Source organism: Prionailurus viverrinus, chromosome A2 (assembly GCF_022837055.1).
Source record: "Prionailurus viverrinus isolate Anna chromosome A2, UM_Priviv_1.0, whole genome shotgun sequence".
Taxonomy (NCBI): domain Eukaryota; kingdom Metazoa; phylum Chordata; class Mammalia; order Carnivora; family Felidae; genus Prionailurus; species Prionailurus viverrinus.
The window spans coordinates 157,748,109-157,768,037 of record NC_062562.1 but is presented as its reverse complement, the minus strand read 5'-3'; the positions used below and the strand labels follow the sequence as shown (position 1 = coordinate 157,768,037).

Sequence of the window (19,929 nt, the reverse complement as noted above, 5' to 3'; positions counted from 1 at the left end):
GCACGTTTTACGACAGTCCTGGAACAGGGCTGTTTTTATATTCTTGTGAATGAAACTGCTCTTGCTCAATGATTTTCCTTTGGGGGGGAGGGGGGTGCACTTTGATTTTCAAATCACTTTATTAAAGAAAAATCCAAATCTCCCATTCCTCCCCTTCCACTGCCCCACTGCCCCCCACGCCTTCCTTCTTGCCCCTCAGCTGAGGAGGGGCTCTTGGTGAATGAGTGTATGCCCTTCTCTTTGCCCCCACTTCTACATCCCATTCTGTGTCTTCCAGGTCTGGGAAATAATTCATTTTTATGGCCAGTCTTAGCATGTTTTCTTAATGTGACATTCCCACCCCAGGCCCAAGAGAGATTCTATGACATATATTACAGAGAGAATTATATATAAATATATATATATAAATATTATAGATTATTTACACATGGGCACGGGCTCACATGCCTACTGCCAACCCCCTCCCCAGGCTGTGCCCCCTCTCTCTCTCTCTCTCTCTCTCTCTCTCTCTCGGCCTGGGGAGGTGGAAGGGACGTGATGTTGGAGAGGGCTACAGGCTGTGTTCAATGGCACTAAACAGAATGTGGTGGCACATCTGACTATGAGTGTCTTATTTGGGGGGTGACGGAGACTGGGCACAGGGGAGGAGAATGTCGGAAAGGGGTAAAACTGCAGAAGCAGACAAGGCATAAAAGGAGGAAGGGAGGAAAGCCTTGGGTGTGGAGGCTCAGAGCACCCGAGACCACTTATAAGAAAGACAGGCTAACAGCAGACACCCTGTTGCCGATTGGGGGAGGATACGGATCTGACTTCCCCAGTGTGGGAAGCATCAAAGACATCTGCCACCTTGACTTTGAACCCTCCTCTCTCCACCTCTAGGAGAGGAACACAAAGAACCAGCCTAAAGGCTGGTGTCTGAGTGACCCAGTGACCTTGCCCTGAGCCTTGGTGCCGGGTAGAAGAAGCCACAGCCACAGCAGCGGGAGGGCACAGCCGACCCTTGGGCAGGACAGATCAGTGATGACACTGGGGAGGGGGATGTATGTTTCCAGGGAGTGACCTGGAAACTGGAGGGTGAGGAAACTGGTATGGGAGTGATTTCTGCCTGAAGGAGGTAGGAGTGACCCTGCTTCCTCCACAGAGAACTTTTCTCTGTCAGGCTGCCCCTCCTTTATCCACATTGCACTGCTTAAGTCTGAGGCAAAGGAGGAGGTGATGGGACCGGCCTTTCCGTGCCCTAGCGATGACCCTTGCCTTGTGACAGGTAGTGGGGGGCAACTTTCAGGGAGCCGGTGTGAGCCAGTGGGAGAACGGGGTGGGGGGCTCTGAGAGAGGGGTGCGGACTGTTCTGGGGTATATTCCGGGGCCATCTGTCCACGAGGTCATGAGGGCCTCCCATCTCCTCCACAGGCCACAGTCATGTGGGTCCCCGCCATGGAGACTGGCAGACACATAGGCAGAGCCAGGAAGGTGTTGGGACAAGAACCTCAGGGGCTCCTGGAGAATAAGGGGAGGCCTGAAAGTCGCAGGGTATGTCCCACCCCACACACCAGAGAGACTCGGGAAACCCCACGGACTATCAGGCCCTCCGCTGGGGTTAGAAGCCCCTGCCTGTCTGGATGGGGGGACGTGGCCTAAATAACTGATCAAGGCTACTCTCTGCTGCAAGGAACCCTCCTCTAAGACTGTCACTATCCCATTTCACAATTCCCAGGAGGGGGCAGGACATCGGTGTGATCCCTCCAAACTCAGGACGTACCCTCTCCCACACAAAGCCAGCCTGGGGCCGGGGCCTCTGGACAGTCTTGAGGAGGAGGTCCTGGAGGCGTCACAGGATCAGTTCGTCCTCGTCCTCCTCATCGGTGGACCGCAGACTGGGGCCCTGCAGGATATCAGCCAGCTCCTCTTCCGGCCCGGGACTCTCCACCAGCTCTAGCTCCTCCAGCTCGCCCTCCACCTTGGCTGGAGCCACTGAGAGAGGGGGCTCCGGGGAGGGGGAGAGCACGGGGGTCTCTGGGGAGGCGGGAGCCCTGTCCCCCGCCCCGGCCGCCCCGGTTCCGTCCTCAGGCAGGCTCCACGTGTCCGTGGGAGGGGGCGGGCCCCCAGGGTTCTTCCGAGCTGTCGTCGTGTTCCGGAAGCTGGCGAGGGGCGGGCGGAGCTGCACCCCGGACTTGGTGTGCCCTTCGATGGCCTTCTGCAGCTGCGGGGAGAGGGAAAGAGGGTACACGGTTGGGAAGAGGACGAAGATGGGGCAGGTGAGAGACACGGGCGCGAGAGAACAGACTCGCACGATGAGGAGGAACAGGACACATGGAGAGGCAGGAGACGGGGCCTGGGGAAGAGGCGCACCCGCCGGGCCCCGAGTCTCCAGCTCCTCTGGCCGGGCCCCTTCCTGGTGACCCTCAGGCCTCCTTCAGCCACATCCCACCCCATCCCATTTTCCCACAGATCACACACATGGAACTGTGACTCACGCCCTGAACCCTCACCCCAAACCCAAGCAGTCCACGAAGATCCTGGGGGCGGTCCTCTCCACCTGCCCCTTGCGCCACCCACCCCCTTCAGTCTCCGCGTGAGAAACAGAGTGGGAAGTCTGGGGGACCCCCCCCAGATGTCAAGCCATCCCCTCCCCACCCCCTTATCCTGTGCCCCTTCTTCCTCCTGCTGCTCCAGTGGGACATGTCATTACCTCCTCCAACGCCAGCACGCCCCTGAGCTTCCCCATGCTGGTCACGTAAGCAAGGTGGAGGCCGAGGAGCGAGAAGAGCGTGTGGGTCTGCAGGAAGAGAGCTGCAGGTCAGTGCGTGGCCGCCCCACACCTCCCCTGCCTGCAGCAGCCCGGAGCGGTGGTGGGCGAGGACTCGCCTTGTGCAGAGACGTCTGCTCCACCAGCTGGAAGGGAGACTGGTCAATGCAGCAGTAGTCAAAACACACCGGCTGGCTCAGCTGCTCCTTCTCCCAGGCCTCAATCTGTTGGGCAGAGTAGGGCCGTCGCTCAGTATCACGGGGCCCCCTTCAGCCTCAGATCTACAGCCAGGGCCCCAAACAGCCCTCCTAGCCAGCCCAGACCCTGAAATACGCAATGGAGTGTCACTGACCGCACACCCCCCCCCCCCCCGCCCAGTACTAGCCCTCCTCCCTTCCCACCAGGGGCCAGCACCCTCTCCTCTCCTCCCTCATCAGGCCCCACATCACCTTGTCTCTCAGGCACAAAGAGCACCTCTCTGTCTTCTTGTCCTCTACCCCCTCCCCTCCCCACTCCCCGTGCCCCAACCCAACTGCCCAGTCTTATTTTCCACCACTCCTGTGATACCCATTGCTCAGGGAAACCAGACGTGCCTTCCCAAACCTGCGTTTGCTATTCTCGCCCCTTGGATTCCCCTTACTGCCCCCACCCTGCCTGCACAGGCTCTCCTGACCTCCCAGGAGCAGGTTTTTCGTTTCCTATAGCACATTACTGGGCCCTCCTTTACAGAAATGACATGGATCATGCTCAGTCTTTTACTGGCGTTTGTCTTACTCTGCCTACAGGACAGGGATGAAGAACTCTTTTTTTTTTTTTTTTAATGTTTATTTATTTTTGAGAGACAGAGTGCAAGCAGGGGAGAGGCAGAAAGAGAGGCGGAACAGAGAGTATGAAGTGAAGCGCGCTCTGCGCTGACAGCAGCGAGCCCCGTGTGGGGCTAGAACCCAGGAACCACGGTATCATGACCTGAGCTGAAGTTGGCTGCTCAGCTAACTGAGCCCCCCAGGCGCCCTGGACGTAAACTCCTAGGAGTGTTACGTGCGTTTGCCCACCGCGTGTTGTGCAGAAACCAGCACATTCGTCTCTTCCAGATTGCAGGGACTGTTGGGCGTGAAGAAGAGCTGTACCGACTCACATGGCACCCGATGTGACTGGCTGGAGTCAAACCGTTTTTGTTTTGTTTTGTCTATCACAGAAGCATTAAGGCACGAAGGCCTTAATTTCCTCTTGATTTAGATACACGCACCCAAATTCCCAAGATTCCAAATGATCCAGGAGAACTCTGACTTTTATAATGGAATCTAAAATTTCCTGAAATCTCTTCTCAGTCAGCACCTTCCGATCGCTGTGCTCCTTTATTTTTCTGTTTGTCCAAGTCCCCATGTCTCAAGCTCCAGAGAAGGTCTCTGAAGGCCACGTCCCGGTTCTCGTGCCGGGTGTATGGTCCAGGCTGGTGTGCTCTCCATCTGTCCCTTCCTGGTTGTTCTGGACCGCAACCACACCTCCTCCAGGCCCCCCCCTTTCCTGACGGGAGGTTCACACAGGGTTTGGCTGGTCCTCACAGCACAGGATGGATGACCACTTAGCAGGTGTGCTGGAGACATGATTTATTTGTAGGGCCCTTGCCAACCCTGGTCTGGTTGATCCTGTCCTCCTGGATCTTTCTACCACCATTTCCTGCCTTCCCTGGTTCCATTCTTGTCTTCCCTTAAGGAACAACAACAGTAACAGAACCATTTCCAGCATACATGCACCAAGCACTCCCTCTGTGCCAAGCATCATTCGGGTGGTTTTACATGTCTTCACTCACTGAATCCTCTCCAACGACCTATCATTACCTCCATTTTACAGATGAGGAGATAGAGGAAAAGGGTGCATAAGTTGCCTGCCCAAGATGACACAGAGGTAGAGCAGTGCTTCCGACCTTGACTGCTGATCAAGTTCCAGGAACCTCCAGCTTGTGTCCAAGGGGCAGGGGATCTCTGCTTTGGGGTCCCACTACTTGTAAAGGCTCAGTCCCGGTAACAAACTGGGGCTCTAACTGTGTGTACTCCTAACAGAGGAACAGATAAACATGACCTCTGGTGACCTGTTAGTGAATTCTTCCACTCTTTCCGAAGGTGTCACCTTGATATTGCCAAGAGTGCCTTCTTGATCTCATCTGAAAACCATGTTCAGAATATCCTGAATTTTTACTCCTATGGATCTTATCCTCCTAGAATGGCCCAGTGGGTCATGTGGGAGATTACATCCTTAAAGTCTTTTTTGGGAAAGACATAAGCTAAAAATACATGCTTTCTGGTGGCACTTTATTTCCAGTGGTCATTAAATAGCCCCACTGATCAACTAGCTAGCTTTCCCTCTGGGGTACTTTTTAAAAGAGTATTATTATTGGTTTTGAACTCCAGCGAAACCCTCCTCAACCACTGTCATGACCCATCTGACTCCTGCCTGGGGGCAAAAGCTGTAGCTGTTCTCTCCTCTGTGCTCATCTATTCCATTTGTCCATAAGGCATTGATCAGAAGGGTGTGTGTTTTGAGGGGTGACAAGGAGAGAAGGGACAGATTTCCCTCCTCTCTTGTCATGTCCCATGCCCTCCCCCATATAGTCTGGACAACCAAGAAGATGTTTATTTTAGGGGTGCCCGAGTGGCTCGTCGATTAAAGCGTTCCAGCTCTTGATTTCGGCTCAGGTCATGATCTTATGGTTCATGAGATTGAACCCTGTGTCAGGCTCTGCACTAACAGCTCAGAGCCCGCTTGGGATTCTCTCTTTGCCCCTTCCCCACCTCAAAATAAATAAATAAACTTTATAAAAAAAAGACGCTTATTTTAAAATAATATCCATTATGGTTGTCATCTACCTACTTTTAAAAAACTCTACCTTTTCAGTTCCATGGTGGGCCTGCATTCTTTTGCTAAATGGAATGGCTGCTAATGGACCCTGTTGTGTCTCTGCAACCCCAGGGTCTGTTCGGTACTGCTCAGCTTTCTCCTCCAGATCATTGCTCCCCGTCTGTCCGCTCCGCACAGCCAGGCTTATTCAGGGCCAGATTTTCTCTCCCACGGACTCAATAACTACCTTTTTTAGGAAATAGCTGTTTGTCCCAGTGGGGCACTGCTGTCAATATCTGCCCTAGGTTTTTGGTTCTTTCCAGTCTTGTTTACTGGCATTTTCTTGTAGTCCATTGTCTCAGGACCCTGACCAATCCAGCATCGTAACCTCCGGCAGGCATGGACCATTTCAGCTTCCATGCTGTTCTGCATCGCTATGTGTAACTGCTGGCTGCCTGCCATTTTACTTCAGGTGAAGCTCATGCTTCCTACACAGTCTCTGCCTGGTCCACAATATCCCGAATGTCTAAATGTTATAAGATCTAAGACTCATCTGAGCACTACGGTCCCATCCATGCCTGGAGGCTCAAAATTTCCCTCTTCTGATCCCTCTGAGAACAGCTACCTCTGAGCAATGTGCCCAGCCCTCCCTCCATAGTCGTATCTCATTCCCAACCTCTCACAATGCTTTCTGGCCTAGACTCGCATCTTATTCTTACAACAACATAATGAAGAAAGGGAACAGTGTCTCCATTTGGCAGAACAGTCCACCCCAGGTTGTTCCTGTTTCTCTTACCTCTTCAGGTGACATGGTGTCCACCAAATCCGTTGACTCCTAGAGAAGAAAGACATAGGTCCAAGTTCTTTCCCTTTTCATGGCAGTTATGGTTCCTTTGGCCATTAGCCATCTCTCACAGGCCAGGGCCACAGATGCTTGCCTTCCTAGTCATGGTTCCTTCCATATGAACCTTCTCCATGGTGGGGCCTTCTCACTTCTGCCTTGCGGACCATGGATGTCTCAGTTCACAGAGGCACACCCCTTTCCCTGTCCACCCTCCGCGACACATCTGCTCTCACCTGGGTTGTTTTCTTCTTCGTGGGGCGAGGTCTGCCCAGTAAGCAGCGCAGCAGGGACCGGAAGACAGAGGGTCTTTGACCTGAGGGGAGTGGCAGGTGGATGGAAAGGGAAACAGAGCGGTATCTGTTCTAGGAGGAAACGGCCGGCTGGGGAGGCTCTGCGGGACCCCGGACACTTTGCCAAACAAGGTGTGCACTTCCTGGATGCGTCACCTCCATGGACACCCTCTCTCCTACCCTCCTAAATCAGCTCTTGCCCTTCCCTGGGACGGTAATATGTAGACTCAATGAATAGGAATCCCATCCCCCCGCCCCCCTCCTTATAGTAGCAGCTGTTAGGTTGAGGAGAGCCCAGAGAGAAGCCACAGGCATGAATGCGGGTGCATGCTGGGAGAATCTTCACCTGCGGGCTCTGGGGCTTCTGGCTGCTGTTTGTGGCTGGGCAGGGGCCCATTGGGCTCTTCTGGGGACAATGGAGTGGCAGGAAAGGATCGAGGAGCGGGGAGAGGAGGCAGCTGTAAGGAACAGTAAAAATTCTCAGTCCTGGGGAAGAGGCTGCCTAGCACTTTCCCCCCCTTATCAGCTGGTGTCCTGGGAAATCTCTCGACCTCTATTCTTTCTCCCCTTTCAGAATTCCTGTGTCTCTTTGGGTTCTCATTGGTACCATCGCCTGCAACCTTATCTCCTTCAGCCCCTGGCCCCCAGGGACACTGGTCTCTTTGACCTTCTCAGTGATCAGCATGCCCTCTCTGTCCTCTGCCCCAATCTATCCAGCTCCCCCAGCCCCACCCCTGCCTGGTCACCTCGGGCTTCCCAGAGAGGTCCTCCTCTTCATCCTCATCCACAAAGGCAAAGGACTCCCTCCGGCCCTCGGATGGGACGCCTTGGTGCCCCCTGCCAGCAGGCCGCGCCTTTCCATCATAAGGCAGCTCAGACAGCTTCCTGGCCATGTCCTGGGCTGCCCGCAGCCTCCGCTCAGGGCACAGGTGGCGCTGCAGGAGGGACTGCAGCTCTGACCGCTCCACGGAGCCCAGCAGGATCATTGAATCTGGGGGAGAGCGGAGCACAGCCTGAGGGCCCGTTCCTTCCACTCCCCGCTCCGCAGGATCCAGTCCGGGACAGAAGCCCAGCACCCCTGCTTCATTTCCCAGCTTTTACCCTCTCTTTCTGAAAACTCATTTCAAACATCTGCCAGGACTGACCTCACCCAATCCCTTTTATTTCACTCATTCAGCACTTAGAGACCCAACTGATACTATCCTACTTAGTGCTAATTTGTACTTATTTGAATGCAGCCCTTCCTTATACAGGCTGTTTGTAAATAGGTGAACTTGGCATCAAAATAGCTAATCAACCCTGTCTCAAAAAAAAAACCAAAAAACAAAAAACAAAAACCCAAAACACTTTAAAATCCACTTATATAGGCTGAGATGTGAATATACTTTGAAAGAAGTACAAGGATATCTGATGCTTAATCACTTAAAGACTCTGGGTCCTTCTAGGATATAAACAAAACGCCTACTTTTCCTGGGAAGGTGTTTCATATACGGAAATTTCTGCTACCATAATGAACCTTTTCATTAAGTTGTAAGCCCATAAAATTGCGGCAGTGTTATTAAGATAAATCTTACCATTAAGCCTTTGTCATTATTATGAAAACCTTGTATCTCATTGGCTGTACCCAGACTCCAATGAAAAGCCACTGCTTTAGAGGCCACTTAAAAAGTATTTGGGATTTGGGGAAAATATTAAAATGAGTCTAACCTGAACAATTTGGATACTCTGATTATCTGAAATCAGGAACTAACAAATTTAATGGCTCCAAGTGGCCGTACATGATTCTTCTTAATTACACTAATTCAAGCACTAGGCGAGTATCGATTTAATATCTAGTAAATACCTACAGGGAGACAGCCTGAAGGGGATAGAAGTTACAGTGTCTGCCCTCAAAGAATTCCCAATCTAGTGAGACATAGATATATAAACTACACAAGAAATAATACACAGCAGGATTAAATGCCGAAGGATGATGAAATAAAGAAGTGTGTGAAATCACTGCTTTAAACCATTCACTCCTCAGAGCGCCTGGGTGGCTCAGTCGGTTAAGCGTCGACTTTTTTTTTTAATGTTTATTTATTTGGGGGGGGGGGGGAGAGAGAGAGAGAGAGAGAGAGAGAGAGAGAGAGAGAGAGCGCGCACAAGCAGAGGAGGGGCAGAGAGAGAGAGAGAGAGAGGGAGGGAGACACAGAATCCGAAGCAGCCTCCAGGGTCTGAGCTGTCAGCAAAGAGCCCAACATGGGGCTTGAACTCATTAACTGTGAGATCATGACCTGAGACAAAGTTGGATGTTTAACCGACTGAGCCACCCAGATGCCCCAAGTGTGGACTCTTGGTTTTGGCTCAGGTCATGATCTCACGGTTCGTGAAATCGAACCCTGAGTGGGGCTCTGCACTGACTGTGCAGAGAGTACTTGGGATTCTCTCTCCCTGTCTCTCTTTGCCCCCACCCCCCAAAATAAATAAACATTAAAAAGGATAAACCATTCACTCCTTCATACAGAACGGTTTCCTCTGCCCCTCACGTCAGGCACTAAAGAACAGCTACCGTTTAGTGAAGTAGCAAAGAGAACCACGTAAGGGGCTAAGCCTCACTGTTCATGGATTCCTTGATTGCAAATTTGTCTCCTGTCTCAAATACGGGGGCGTATTTGTAACCCCCAGATCAGTGCTCAAGGTGCCCTCGCCGTCATTCACAGACCTGTACAGAGCGGCGAATGACCGGGGGCCTCCCTGTGCACGTGTTCCCAGCTAAGCTGCAAAAGTGATGCTCTGCTTCTTGTTTCAGCTCCCATATTGTAAACAAGCATTCTTTCCATGGTCTGTTTAATGCCACATTTTCACATTTTTGTTGGTTCTGTGTTGGTGATTTTGCTGCTTAAACCCCACCCCACCCCTCCCCATCCCCAAGCAAGAAGGCTGTGATGGGCCTTATGGAGAACATCCGTGTGCTAGGCAAGCTTCGTTCAGGCCTGAGTTATAGCCCTGTCGGCCATGAATTCTAGTTAGTGAATCAACACTATATACACGAAATAAGCTGTCTTTAAAGAGAAACACACATAAAACAAGTTTATGCATTGATTAGTTGAAGAAAATGTGACCAGAGGAACCTAACCCTGTATTTCCTCCAGGGCAATGGTTCAGTATCATATCCCTAATTCAGTGTTCATGGCAACTTTAGAGAACATAACTACAATGACTAATGAGAATCAGCTATAGTTCTCTAATTGGATTTTTAACTATCTTCTTGCGCTTGTGTTAGGACTGTATTTTTCCTTCTCAAAGATGATCGTGTTCCTTAAGGAACACAGGCTGGGTATGCTGTGGCACAAATGGGTGGTCCCTAATGACAAGCCCACACTACAGTGTCTCTTCCACCTCTGTGGAGCCCTTGTTCAGGTCGCTAGCTCAGGAGTTTGTTTCCTTCCTTCCCACTGACCTTTCGAATCAACCAGTGGTAAAGTCTTGACTGTGGTGGTCTGGAGCAGGGTTTGCAATTCCCCATACGTGCAGGCAGCTGAAACAAACTTCACATCACGCACCATGATGTCCTCAACAAAGATTGTAAATTTGCTACGGAGAAAGAAAGCATGGGGGTTAGCCCCACCATACGCTTGTTCCTTTGCCATCCCAGGCATTCCATCACTCATAATATTCATCAAGTACATGGGAACATAAAAGTAAGTAAAAAACAGTGTTTCCAAATGTTGACCCTAACCTTGGTCTCAACCTCAGAACTTCCCACCCCCACCCCATCAAGTCTGAACTAATTCCAGCTGGTGCCCCTGACCTGAGCTGGTTCCAACCAAGGTCAGGCAAGTAGGGTAGCTTCTTGACCTGGATGATGCTGTCATAGAGGGAGGGCTGCAGGCTCTGAGCCACCATGTTGGCCAAGATGACAGCCACCATCATGGGGAGGATGTGGGCAATCTGACCCGTTAACTCGAAGCAAATCACAGCTGTGGAGACCGTATGGGACACTGCGCCAGTCAGCGCTGCTGCCCCTAGAATGACACACAGGAAGCGGTGGGTTAGGGTTGCCATTCCTGGCATGAAGGGCACGTGAGGATGCCATGGGAGTGACGTAGAATGGGGAGACATGACCCCAGTCAGTACCAACACTCCTGACATAATCATCTGTCAAGAGTAGTGGTGAGAATGCTCAAGTATTAGAAAACCATTTTAATCTTACTCGATGTCCTTTGGCAATTTGCAAAATCATTGTGTGTGCCCGGATTTTCACTTATAAAATGAAGACAGTGATGTCCTATCTATTCCTTGCTGTAGAAAGTTTGGATCATTCTGTTTTGTTTTGTTTTGTTTTGTTTTGAAGTAGTCTCTACACCCAGTGTGGAGCTTGAACTCACAACCCTGAGATCAAGAGTCACATGCTCTACCGACTGAGCCACCCAGGCACCCCAGAAGTTTGGACTGTTCTTAACTGAGCATTTTAAAACCCAGTGATAGCATTTTACTTTGGGCCTCAGGTTTTGATGTCAACAATTTATGAATGAAGACGGTCAAACCCAGGACTCAGGCTGTGGACTTGGAACATGACACCTGTGTCAGATCCTGGTTCTACAGTTTCTCAACTGTGCAAACAGAACTTGATGCTTCTGGAATCCCATATTCCTATCTCTGAGGTAAATGAGGTATTAAATAAGTTGTAAGGCCCTTGCAGACCTACAATGTTATGATTCTGTGAACTCTTTGAAAACAGAATCCGTCTTATTTGTTTTTAGTTATGTTTTCCCATCAACAGAAATAGTTGCTAGAAGGTATACATGGAAAGAGAACAAGAAAAATTTACAAAAAAGAAGGGCACAGTCAGTAGAGCGTGCAATTCTTGATCTCGGGGTGGTGAGTTCAAGCCCCATGTTGGGTGTACAGCTTACTTGATGGGGAATAAGAGCAGATGACTCTTACTGATGAAAGAGGCTTTTGTAAAGGACTGTGATCGGGGAGTAAGGTCGCCATATGCAATGCAAAGCTGGTTAAGGCTTCTATATTTAAGGGAGGCATGGCCTTAGATGTTATGGGATTTTGGTGAAGAACATAGGAGGGAGGAGGCATACTAATTTTGAGGATTACACTGGCTTCTGTGTTAGACATGGTTTCAGTTGGATGGTTTCAGTTGGATTATCACAGATTATCAGAATGTTAGGACCGTGAGATATCTCAGAAGTCACGTGAGGGCAAAGAAAGTGGGGTGCAGAAAGGTAGCTAACTTGCTCTGTAGTCATGCAGGTGACAAGTGGCAGGGATGAGCACATGTTCTTAGGTCTTAGTCATGTACTCTTAAGTCCCGTCAATATTGGCACATCTGTAGGTTGGGAGTATCCAAGCAAGTCACCTGTACTGCTGTTTCTCTGATTCTTTGGAAGCAAAGAAAAAACCCTCACCAAACATTCAGACACAATCCTAGGTGCTTTCCTTCTTATCTTGTTTAATCCCCATAATGATCCCTTTTCTACAGAAAGAAACTAAGGCTCAAAGACGTTCAATAAGAGCTAATGAGAGTCAGAGCCAAGGGCTGATTATTTGAACAAAAGTTGAATCAAATAGCAAAAAATTAAAACCTCATTGTGAAGCCTGGAATAAAGATGTCATGGGAGAGTTTGAGTGTGGCTATTAGGGGTTCCGGAGGGTAGAATGTGTCTCACCAATTACTGCATAGCCCCCGGGTAGGATCTTGTAGATGATGTCATCGAATAGGATACCGTCAGGGAATAGCATGGCCATGATCTCTCCCACCAGTCTTCCAAATGCAGCTCCTAGAGGAAAGACAAAAGGAACGAAGGTATTGAAAGATCCAAGTTCCAGATCCTCTATATTTTCAGAGCCAATCCCTGCTTGGGCACTAAGACCAAACATAAGCCCCAAGCATCCAGACCTTTCCTTGATTTCCCAGTACCCTAGATTGCAGCTCTCAGTAAGATCCCAGGCTTCCCACCAGAACTTACCTAGCACAAACACAGGCATGAAGCCTCCACAGGGTATGGGCATAGTGGTGGCCACGATGGACATCCAAAACTGGGGTAAAAAGAGGCATCAGGACACCCTCTCAACCCTGCCCAATACACATGCATACACTCCACCCTCTCCCCACTTCCAACCCTCCTTCTTGCTTCGAGAGTCACAGAAACCCTGGGATAGCAAATCCTTTTGGAAGCCATTTTGTCTGCACCCTTCCTCCAGAACCAAAAAAAACGTGGAGTGCTCAGTCTAAGAGACAACCAAAGACAACATTATAAGAAAGTTCCTCCTGATCGTTAACTCAAATTGTTCTGACTTGGAGCGGCTGTGTTTGCCTTTAGGCAATCTAGAAGGAAGAGTGGAGCCCCTGAAGACTCCTGTCCCTGCTCCAGAAGGCTCCTGGCCTATACTGTACCCTCTTAGCCTGAAAAGGTCACCTCAGCTGAACAGCCTAAAAGTCTTGAAGCTGGAGGATATCTTTTCCCAGTCAGATTATGTTTCTGAAAAAGAGCCCATTTCTAAGTGGCAGACACCTTAAAGTCGTAGTGACTTACTACATGACTAATGTAGCTTTGAGGTGGTCATTTACAAAGCTGTTTATATGGTAAACCTCACAAGGGAGTCTGGAGCGAAGCCTGTCTTGCCGGAGCCATTTCCTAACATCAAATCACCTTAAGCAGAGATTCAAAACACATCAGATCTGTCCTGCCATCCTGGAAGGGCACACTGAGAAACCTAGCCAATCTCCAAGGCCAACTCTGTCGGGAAGTATTCCAACAGAAATTGGAACAATTTTAGCAAAAGCAATAGGTACATTCTGTGGCAAGGAATGCAGAAGAATTGAGAAATAAGAGTGGAGAAAAGAGTATTGGTTGAGCTTTTGAAATATCTGTGAAAGAAATAAAAATGTGAGACATAGCATGTGAATTAGGTTTATGTATCACTTCCAAAATAAGTCAGCTAATCTTACAAAAGGATCTCAAACTAATTTGGTGAAAGATGGTAGCAGCTAAGTCCGAACAAATTGACAGGATGAAACATTTACAATTAAAAACCTGTGCAAATTTACTGTAAGCTGGTAAGAAATAAATTTCTTAATATTCTAAACCTTAGAAAGATTCCCTTGAGGAGTGCCTGGGTGACTCGGTCGGTTAAGTTTAGGTCGTGATCTCACGGCCTGTGAGTTCGAGCCCTGTGTCTGACAGCACAGAGCCTGCTTGGGATTCTCTATCTCCCTCTCTCTCTGCCCATCCCTCGTTCGTTCTCTGTCTCTCTCTCTCTCTCAAAATAAATAAAAATTAAAAAAAAAAAAAGATTCCATTGAGACAGGGCTGGTGTCAAGAGCCATGACAGAAACTCTGGGAAGGTTTCTTTCCAGAAGCTCTGAGTTGATGCAAAATGCATACATACTTCTTCAGGTCAGAATATGAGTGGGTAAAACAATTGAGAACTGCAAAGTCAAGTGAAGAGATATAAACTAAGAACGCCTTGAGTAGAAAGCAACCGCATGCCTCTTCTCTGCCTGCTCTCAGCACTGGCATGGTGCTCATAAATGCAAGTCAGATGTAGGTAGGTCACTGGGGAGGGAGGGAAGGAGGGAGGAAGGAAACAAAGAAGAGAGTTTGCTTGGTCCATGCAAGTGTCCGTGCAAATAGTGTCCATACAAAACAGAAAAGGCTTCTCAGAGATAATATTTGCTACAACACCCAACAGAAATGCTCACTGGTAAACTGGTTGAAACTGCAGATGACCAGACACCACGTCAGTCTGTCTAGACATGGAGTTCTAGACCCTTCTAGTTTAACCTTCATAAGTGATTCTGACATATAACAATTGGGACCCCTTGAACTATTCTGTGCCATCTTTTTGGAATAAGCACATGAAAGCCATATAGAATTTTGTTGGCTTGGGTTAACCTGAACACTCCAGTAATACAGATAATACGTGGATAATAGGGCTGAATTCAGAGGACAAAGTTTGGATTATCCCCCAAGATATGTGTAAGAACAGATGAGGATCAGAGGACATGGAAGTGATCAACCCCTGTAGCACAAAGAATGACATATGAGGTTAGCAAACTTTCTGAGCTATTAGCGCATGAAAGGAAGGATCCAGAAGCAATGTAAGTAATGTGGAACACAAATAACTCCCAAGAATTTAAACACCCAGTTCTAGAGAATTGGGAAAGTAGACACCTGTTATGACAGATGTCACTTTATTTAGACCCTTCACAAGAAGGGGTGCTATGAAGAATTCTACTGAACCCTGGGCTATGCTGAACAGTGATACCAGGTAATGATGTTGGACTCTTAAAAAGGGAAACTGAGAAGTTGTAATATTCATACGCATTGTGGGAGCTGGTGACTTACCGCATGGTGATACTTTCTATGTCTTAAGACTGAGGAATACAGAAGTTCCTTTCATCAATAGCTGAGAACCTTATCTACCTGTATGGATACTGCCTGTGTATGTATGTATGTATGTATGTGTGTATATATATGTGTGTGTGTATAGGTAACCTACTACCTATACTTTAAATTTTTTTTTTTAAGACAGAGAGAGACAGAGCATGATTTGGGGATGGGGCAGAGAGAGTGAGACACAGAATCCGAAGCAGGCTCCAGGCTCTGAGCTGTCAGCACACCCTACGTAAGGCTCGAACTCACGAACTGTGAGATCATGACCTGAGCTGAAGTTGGATACTCAACCAACTGAGCCACTCAGGCACCCTTTTAAAAAAATTTTTTTTTTAATTTATTTTTAAGACAGAGAGACCATTACCTACACTTCAGAATAAAGGGATGTGTATGTGTCCAACAGCAGAACAGTGAAAATGCTGGAAGCAATGATAATCAATCAGACAATATCAGATTTATAGCAGTGAGTGGTTTTATGTGTATAAATATTATAGAATAGCACAGGCCTGCTACATACTGTGGGGCTTGAAACATAGCCCAGGAAGTATATGAGTTTCTCCCCCTGACACGCTTATGATATACACATTACCAAGGATGTAATTCAGTGAGAAATTAATAATAGTGACATACAGTTGAGTCCTGCTATATAATCCAATTAGGCTTCTTAGAATAAACTTTAATCTGTGAAGTTGAATCCAGATATATACTTGGGAATCTGGGATGAGGTGAAGTGAGGTGTAGGGGAAATGTTGAAAAATATACAGTATTTTGTTTCTTCAAAACTTTTCAAAAGCTTGACATTTTCTTTTAATTATTTTTTATTATTTATTTATTTGTTTATTTTTGCTCCTTCTACTATCTTGGAACCTGTGGAGGCCTGCTGGGAACAGGACTCCTGAAAATGACAAGTATGTCTGGAAGGCTGTGGTCCAAAGCCATTTTTGCTGGCTATAAGCGGGGTCTCCAGAACCAGAGGGAACACACAGCTCTTCTTAAAATTGAAGGTGTTTATGTAGAGATGAAACTGAATTCTATCTAGGCAAGAGATGTGCTTCTGTGTACAAGGCAAAGAACAACACAGTGACTCCTGGTGGCAAACCGAACAAAACCAGAATACTCAGGAAAAGTAACTCATGCTCCAGGAAACAGTGGCATGGTTCGTGCCAAATTCCAAAGCAACCTTCCTACTAAAGCCATTGGCCACAGAATCTGTGTGACGTTGTACCCCTCAAGGATTTAAACTAACTGAAAAGTAAATAAATAAAGATGTAGATTTGTTCTCCTGTAAAAAAATAAAAAGTTGGTTTTTTGTTTGTTTGTTTTTAATTTTAGAGAGAGAGTGCATGCAAGCAAGGGAGAGGGGCAGAGGGAGAGAGAGAATCCTAGACAGGCTCCACAGCTAGCACAGAGCCTGACGTGGGGCTCAATCCCATGACCATGAGCTCATGACCTGAGCTGAAATCAAGAGTCAAATGCTCAGCTGACTGAGTCACCCAGGCGCCCCAAAACCTTGACATTTTAAAAGTATATATGATCCTATCAACAACAGCCAAATTATAGAAACAGCCTAAATGTCCATCGACTGAAGAATGGATAAAAAAGATGTGGTATATATACACAATGGAATAGTACTTGGCGATCAAAAAGAATGAAATCTTGCAATTTGCAGCAACATTGATGGAATTAGAATGAATTATGCTAAGCAAAATAAGTCAGAGAAAGATAAATATCATATGACTTCACTCATACATGCAATTTAAGAAACAGAACAGATGAACATAGAGGAAGGGAAGGAAAAATAAGATGAAAACAGAGAGGGGTGCCTGGGTGGCTCAGTCGGTTAAGCATCCGAATTCGGCTCAGGTCATGATCTCACAGTTCATGGGTTTGAGTCCCGCGTCGGGCTCTGTGCTGATAGCTTGGGGCCTGGAGCCTGCTTCGGATTCTGGGTCTCCCTCTCTCTCTCTCTCTGCCCCTCCCCCGCTCACGTTCTGTCTCCCTCTCTCTGTCAAAAATGAATAAACATTAAAAAAAATTAAAAAAAAAACAACAGAGAGGGAGGCAAACCATAAGAAACTCCTAAGTACAAAAAACAAATTGAGGGTTGATGGGAGGCGGGGCTTGGGTGGGGGAATGCACTAAATGGGTGATGGGTATTAAGGAGGGCCCTTGTTGGGATGAGTACTGGGTGTTATACTAAATTCTACTCCTGGAACCATTATTACATTACTTTAACTAACTTGGATTTGAATACAATTTAAAAAAAAGTATATATGATCCCAAAGTTACCATACAGCTCAGTCTATATTATTTTCCTTGAACAATAAATTCTGAGATGCTATCAAAACTTGGACTCGGTTACTTACAGGAAGCTGCGATTTATAAGTGAGAGAAGATGAACGCTGTACTGGAAGTCCAAAAGTCAAATCCCTAACAAGACAGCGAGACTACTTTTACGATAAAAATATCAAATCTTGTGAAGGAAGAAACAAAAACGGACCTAATTAATAAAGCAGGTGTGCAAAATATGGAAGCTGTTGACCCACTGAACCCACATGGAGTAGAATGGGAAAGAACATGCACAGATACAGCTTCCAGAAACCCAGAGCAAATCCTGAGAATGTAAGTCACAGACTTGGAACCTGGTACGTCAAGCACCTGGTATCTTTAATCATGGGATCCTGGGCAAGTACATTAAAGGAGCAGCAAAAAACAAAGACATTTTTTCCAACCATAAGCATATATAACTTAGTGACTCATATCCTGCGAAAATATAGATTCACAAAAATTATCATGGATAAGTTAATAGCAAGGTATTCAAAAGCATGAAGGTTCAGTATGGACAGTCTTTTACTTGAGAACCCTAATATACAGAGGAAATCTTGGAACATACAGGCAACACGCACCGTCAGTAATAAGGCAATCATCAAAAGACAAAAAAGAAAGGCAAGCAGCAGCCAGAAGAGATGTCACAACTAGGGGTGGAAATAAAAATATCTTTGTATAAGGCGGTGGCTGAGAAGCTTAGGAATACATGGTTCTTGATGGGCAGACATGGAAGAGAACGGATGTAAGAGACCAGTTGTGGTTTCCTAACTGAAATTAGGAGAAAAAGGCTTGAGAGTGGTAAAATCCTCACGGCCTCACTACCTAACTAGGGAACAATACCATGTATAAAAATTACATATAGCCACTAATAAAATTGATTTAAATATTTTATCTCTTTTGCAATTCTAGAAAAGAGATTACCCACTAGACAGGGGGAAAATGGATATGCAAATCATCCAAAAATGGATAATCAGACGCATGGAGAATGAAGTATACAATTCTCTAATATGTGGTGGGATTTGGTTAGCTTATCTTAGGTGTTCCCACAGTCATCTATACTGCTCAACCCCGTCTTGTCCTTGTTTACCAGGCTGCTGTGACATCTTAAGCACTTAGCAAGTGGAACTTTTAGCAGGCTTATGGTAATAATGGTAACATCGCTAAGTTGACATGAATAGACACTGGCTCACTCCTATAGATGGGCAACTTACCTGCGCTATGGTTTCCAGCTACTTGTTTTTTGTTTTTTTTTCCCAACGTTTATTTATTTTGGGGACAGAGAGAGACAGAGCATGAACAGGTGAGGGGCAGAGAGAGAGGGAGACACAGAATCGGAAACAGGCTCCAGGCTCTGAGCCATCAGCCCAGAGCCCGACGCGGGGCTCGAACTCCCGGACCGCGAGATCGTGACCTGGCTGAAGTCGGACGCTTAACCGACTGCGCCACCCAGGCGCCCCTCCAGCTACTTGTTTTTAGGTCCACATGAAGTTTACCCTTTTCTACCCTACGCAAACCATGGGTTCCAGGTTGAAAACAGACAGAAGCTTAGGGGGTCAGGAGTGCAGGGAGGGGTACCTTCATGATAAAGAAGAGGAGGATGATGATGACGACGTTGACTTGTGGATGGATCCACACAGCCGACTGGCCCAGGCTTGCAGGGTCACCCACATGCTTTACCCACGTGTTGTTGTCAAAGAGGGTACTGATGGCTTCGCGAGGCATCAGCTGTGAGAGGGAGAAGCAAAAGGGGGCAGGTCTCCAAGGATGTTTGGTGTTAGCACTTTGTACAGAACTGATTCTCCTGGGGTTTCCCGGGTAGCTCAGTCGGTTAAGCATCCGACTTCAGCTCAGGTTATGATCTCATGGTTCATGAGTTCGAGCCCTGCATCGGGCTTTCTGCTGTCAGCGTGGAGCCTGCTTGGGATTCTATCTCTCCTTCTCTCTGCCCCTCCCTCTCTCTCTCCCAAAAAACAAACAAACAAACAAACAAACAAACAAACAAACATACAAGTGGATCCTCTCATCTCATTTTTCAAGGGTCTCTCTTGTCTGTTCTTGGGGAGAGATTCTACACTTGGGTAAAAGTACCTGTGCTCAGAAGCTGGAGGGATGTCTGTGCTGTGGCCCTGCCCTGGCTTAGTCCCAGCTCAGTGACCTGACGCCCACCTCCCTCCCCAGACTCTTTGGAGCTGACCTCTCCAGCCATGAATTGACCCATTCCTGGCGGAAAAGTGAATGAAGCGATGACAAAGGTGACGATTCCGGGATACAGCAGGCGACTGAAAAAGACACAGATTTAAGCCCCCCCAAGTTAGCCACAGTGGATGTCACACTGAGCTGGCTAGCTGGGTTCTAGTAGCCCACTGCAGACTTAGCTCTTTATTTTTATTTTATTTTTTTAGGAGAGAGAGAAAGTGCGTGAGGGAGAGGAGTGGGGCAGGGGGAGGGAGAGAGAGAGAGAGGAGAGAGAGCCCACAAACTGTGAGATCATGA

The 19,929-nt window shown here is 47.7% G+C and overlaps 1 protein-coding gene across 1 annotated transcript in view; it reads right to left on the bottom strand.

The window, feature by feature from the left end:
- Window positions 1–247: 247 nt before the first annotated feature.
- Window positions 248–19,929, bottom strand: part of CLCN1 (chloride voltage-gated channel 1) — a 33,082-nt gene continuing 13,400 nt past the window's right edge. Inside the window, exons 11-23 of the mRNA XM_047837701.1 lie at window positions 19,631–19,715; window positions 19,012–19,161; window positions 12,679–12,748; window positions 12,379–12,489; window positions 10,506–10,719; window positions 10,155–10,288; window positions 7,462–7,706; window positions 7,062–7,173; window positions 6,659–6,738; window positions 6,378–6,416; window positions 2,866–2,970; window positions 2,690–2,776; window positions 248–2,200 (exon numbers count right to left, since the gene is read on the bottom strand). Of these exons, the coding sequence (XP_047693657.1) occupies window positions 1,829–2,200; window positions 2,690–2,776; window positions 2,866–2,970; window positions 6,378–6,416; window positions 6,659–6,738; window positions 7,062–7,173; window positions 7,462–7,706; window positions 10,155–10,288; window positions 10,506–10,719; window positions 12,379–12,489; window positions 12,679–12,748; window positions 19,012–19,161; window positions 19,631–19,715 (1,804 nt within the window). The 3' untranslated portion in view covers window positions 248–1,828. The remainder of the gene's footprint in view (window positions 2,201–2,689; window positions 2,777–2,865; window positions 2,971–6,377; window positions 6,417–6,658; window positions 6,739–7,061; window positions 7,174–7,461; window positions 7,707–10,154; window positions 10,289–10,505; window positions 10,720–12,378; window positions 12,490–12,678; window positions 12,749–19,011; window positions 19,162–19,630; window positions 19,716–19,929) is intronic.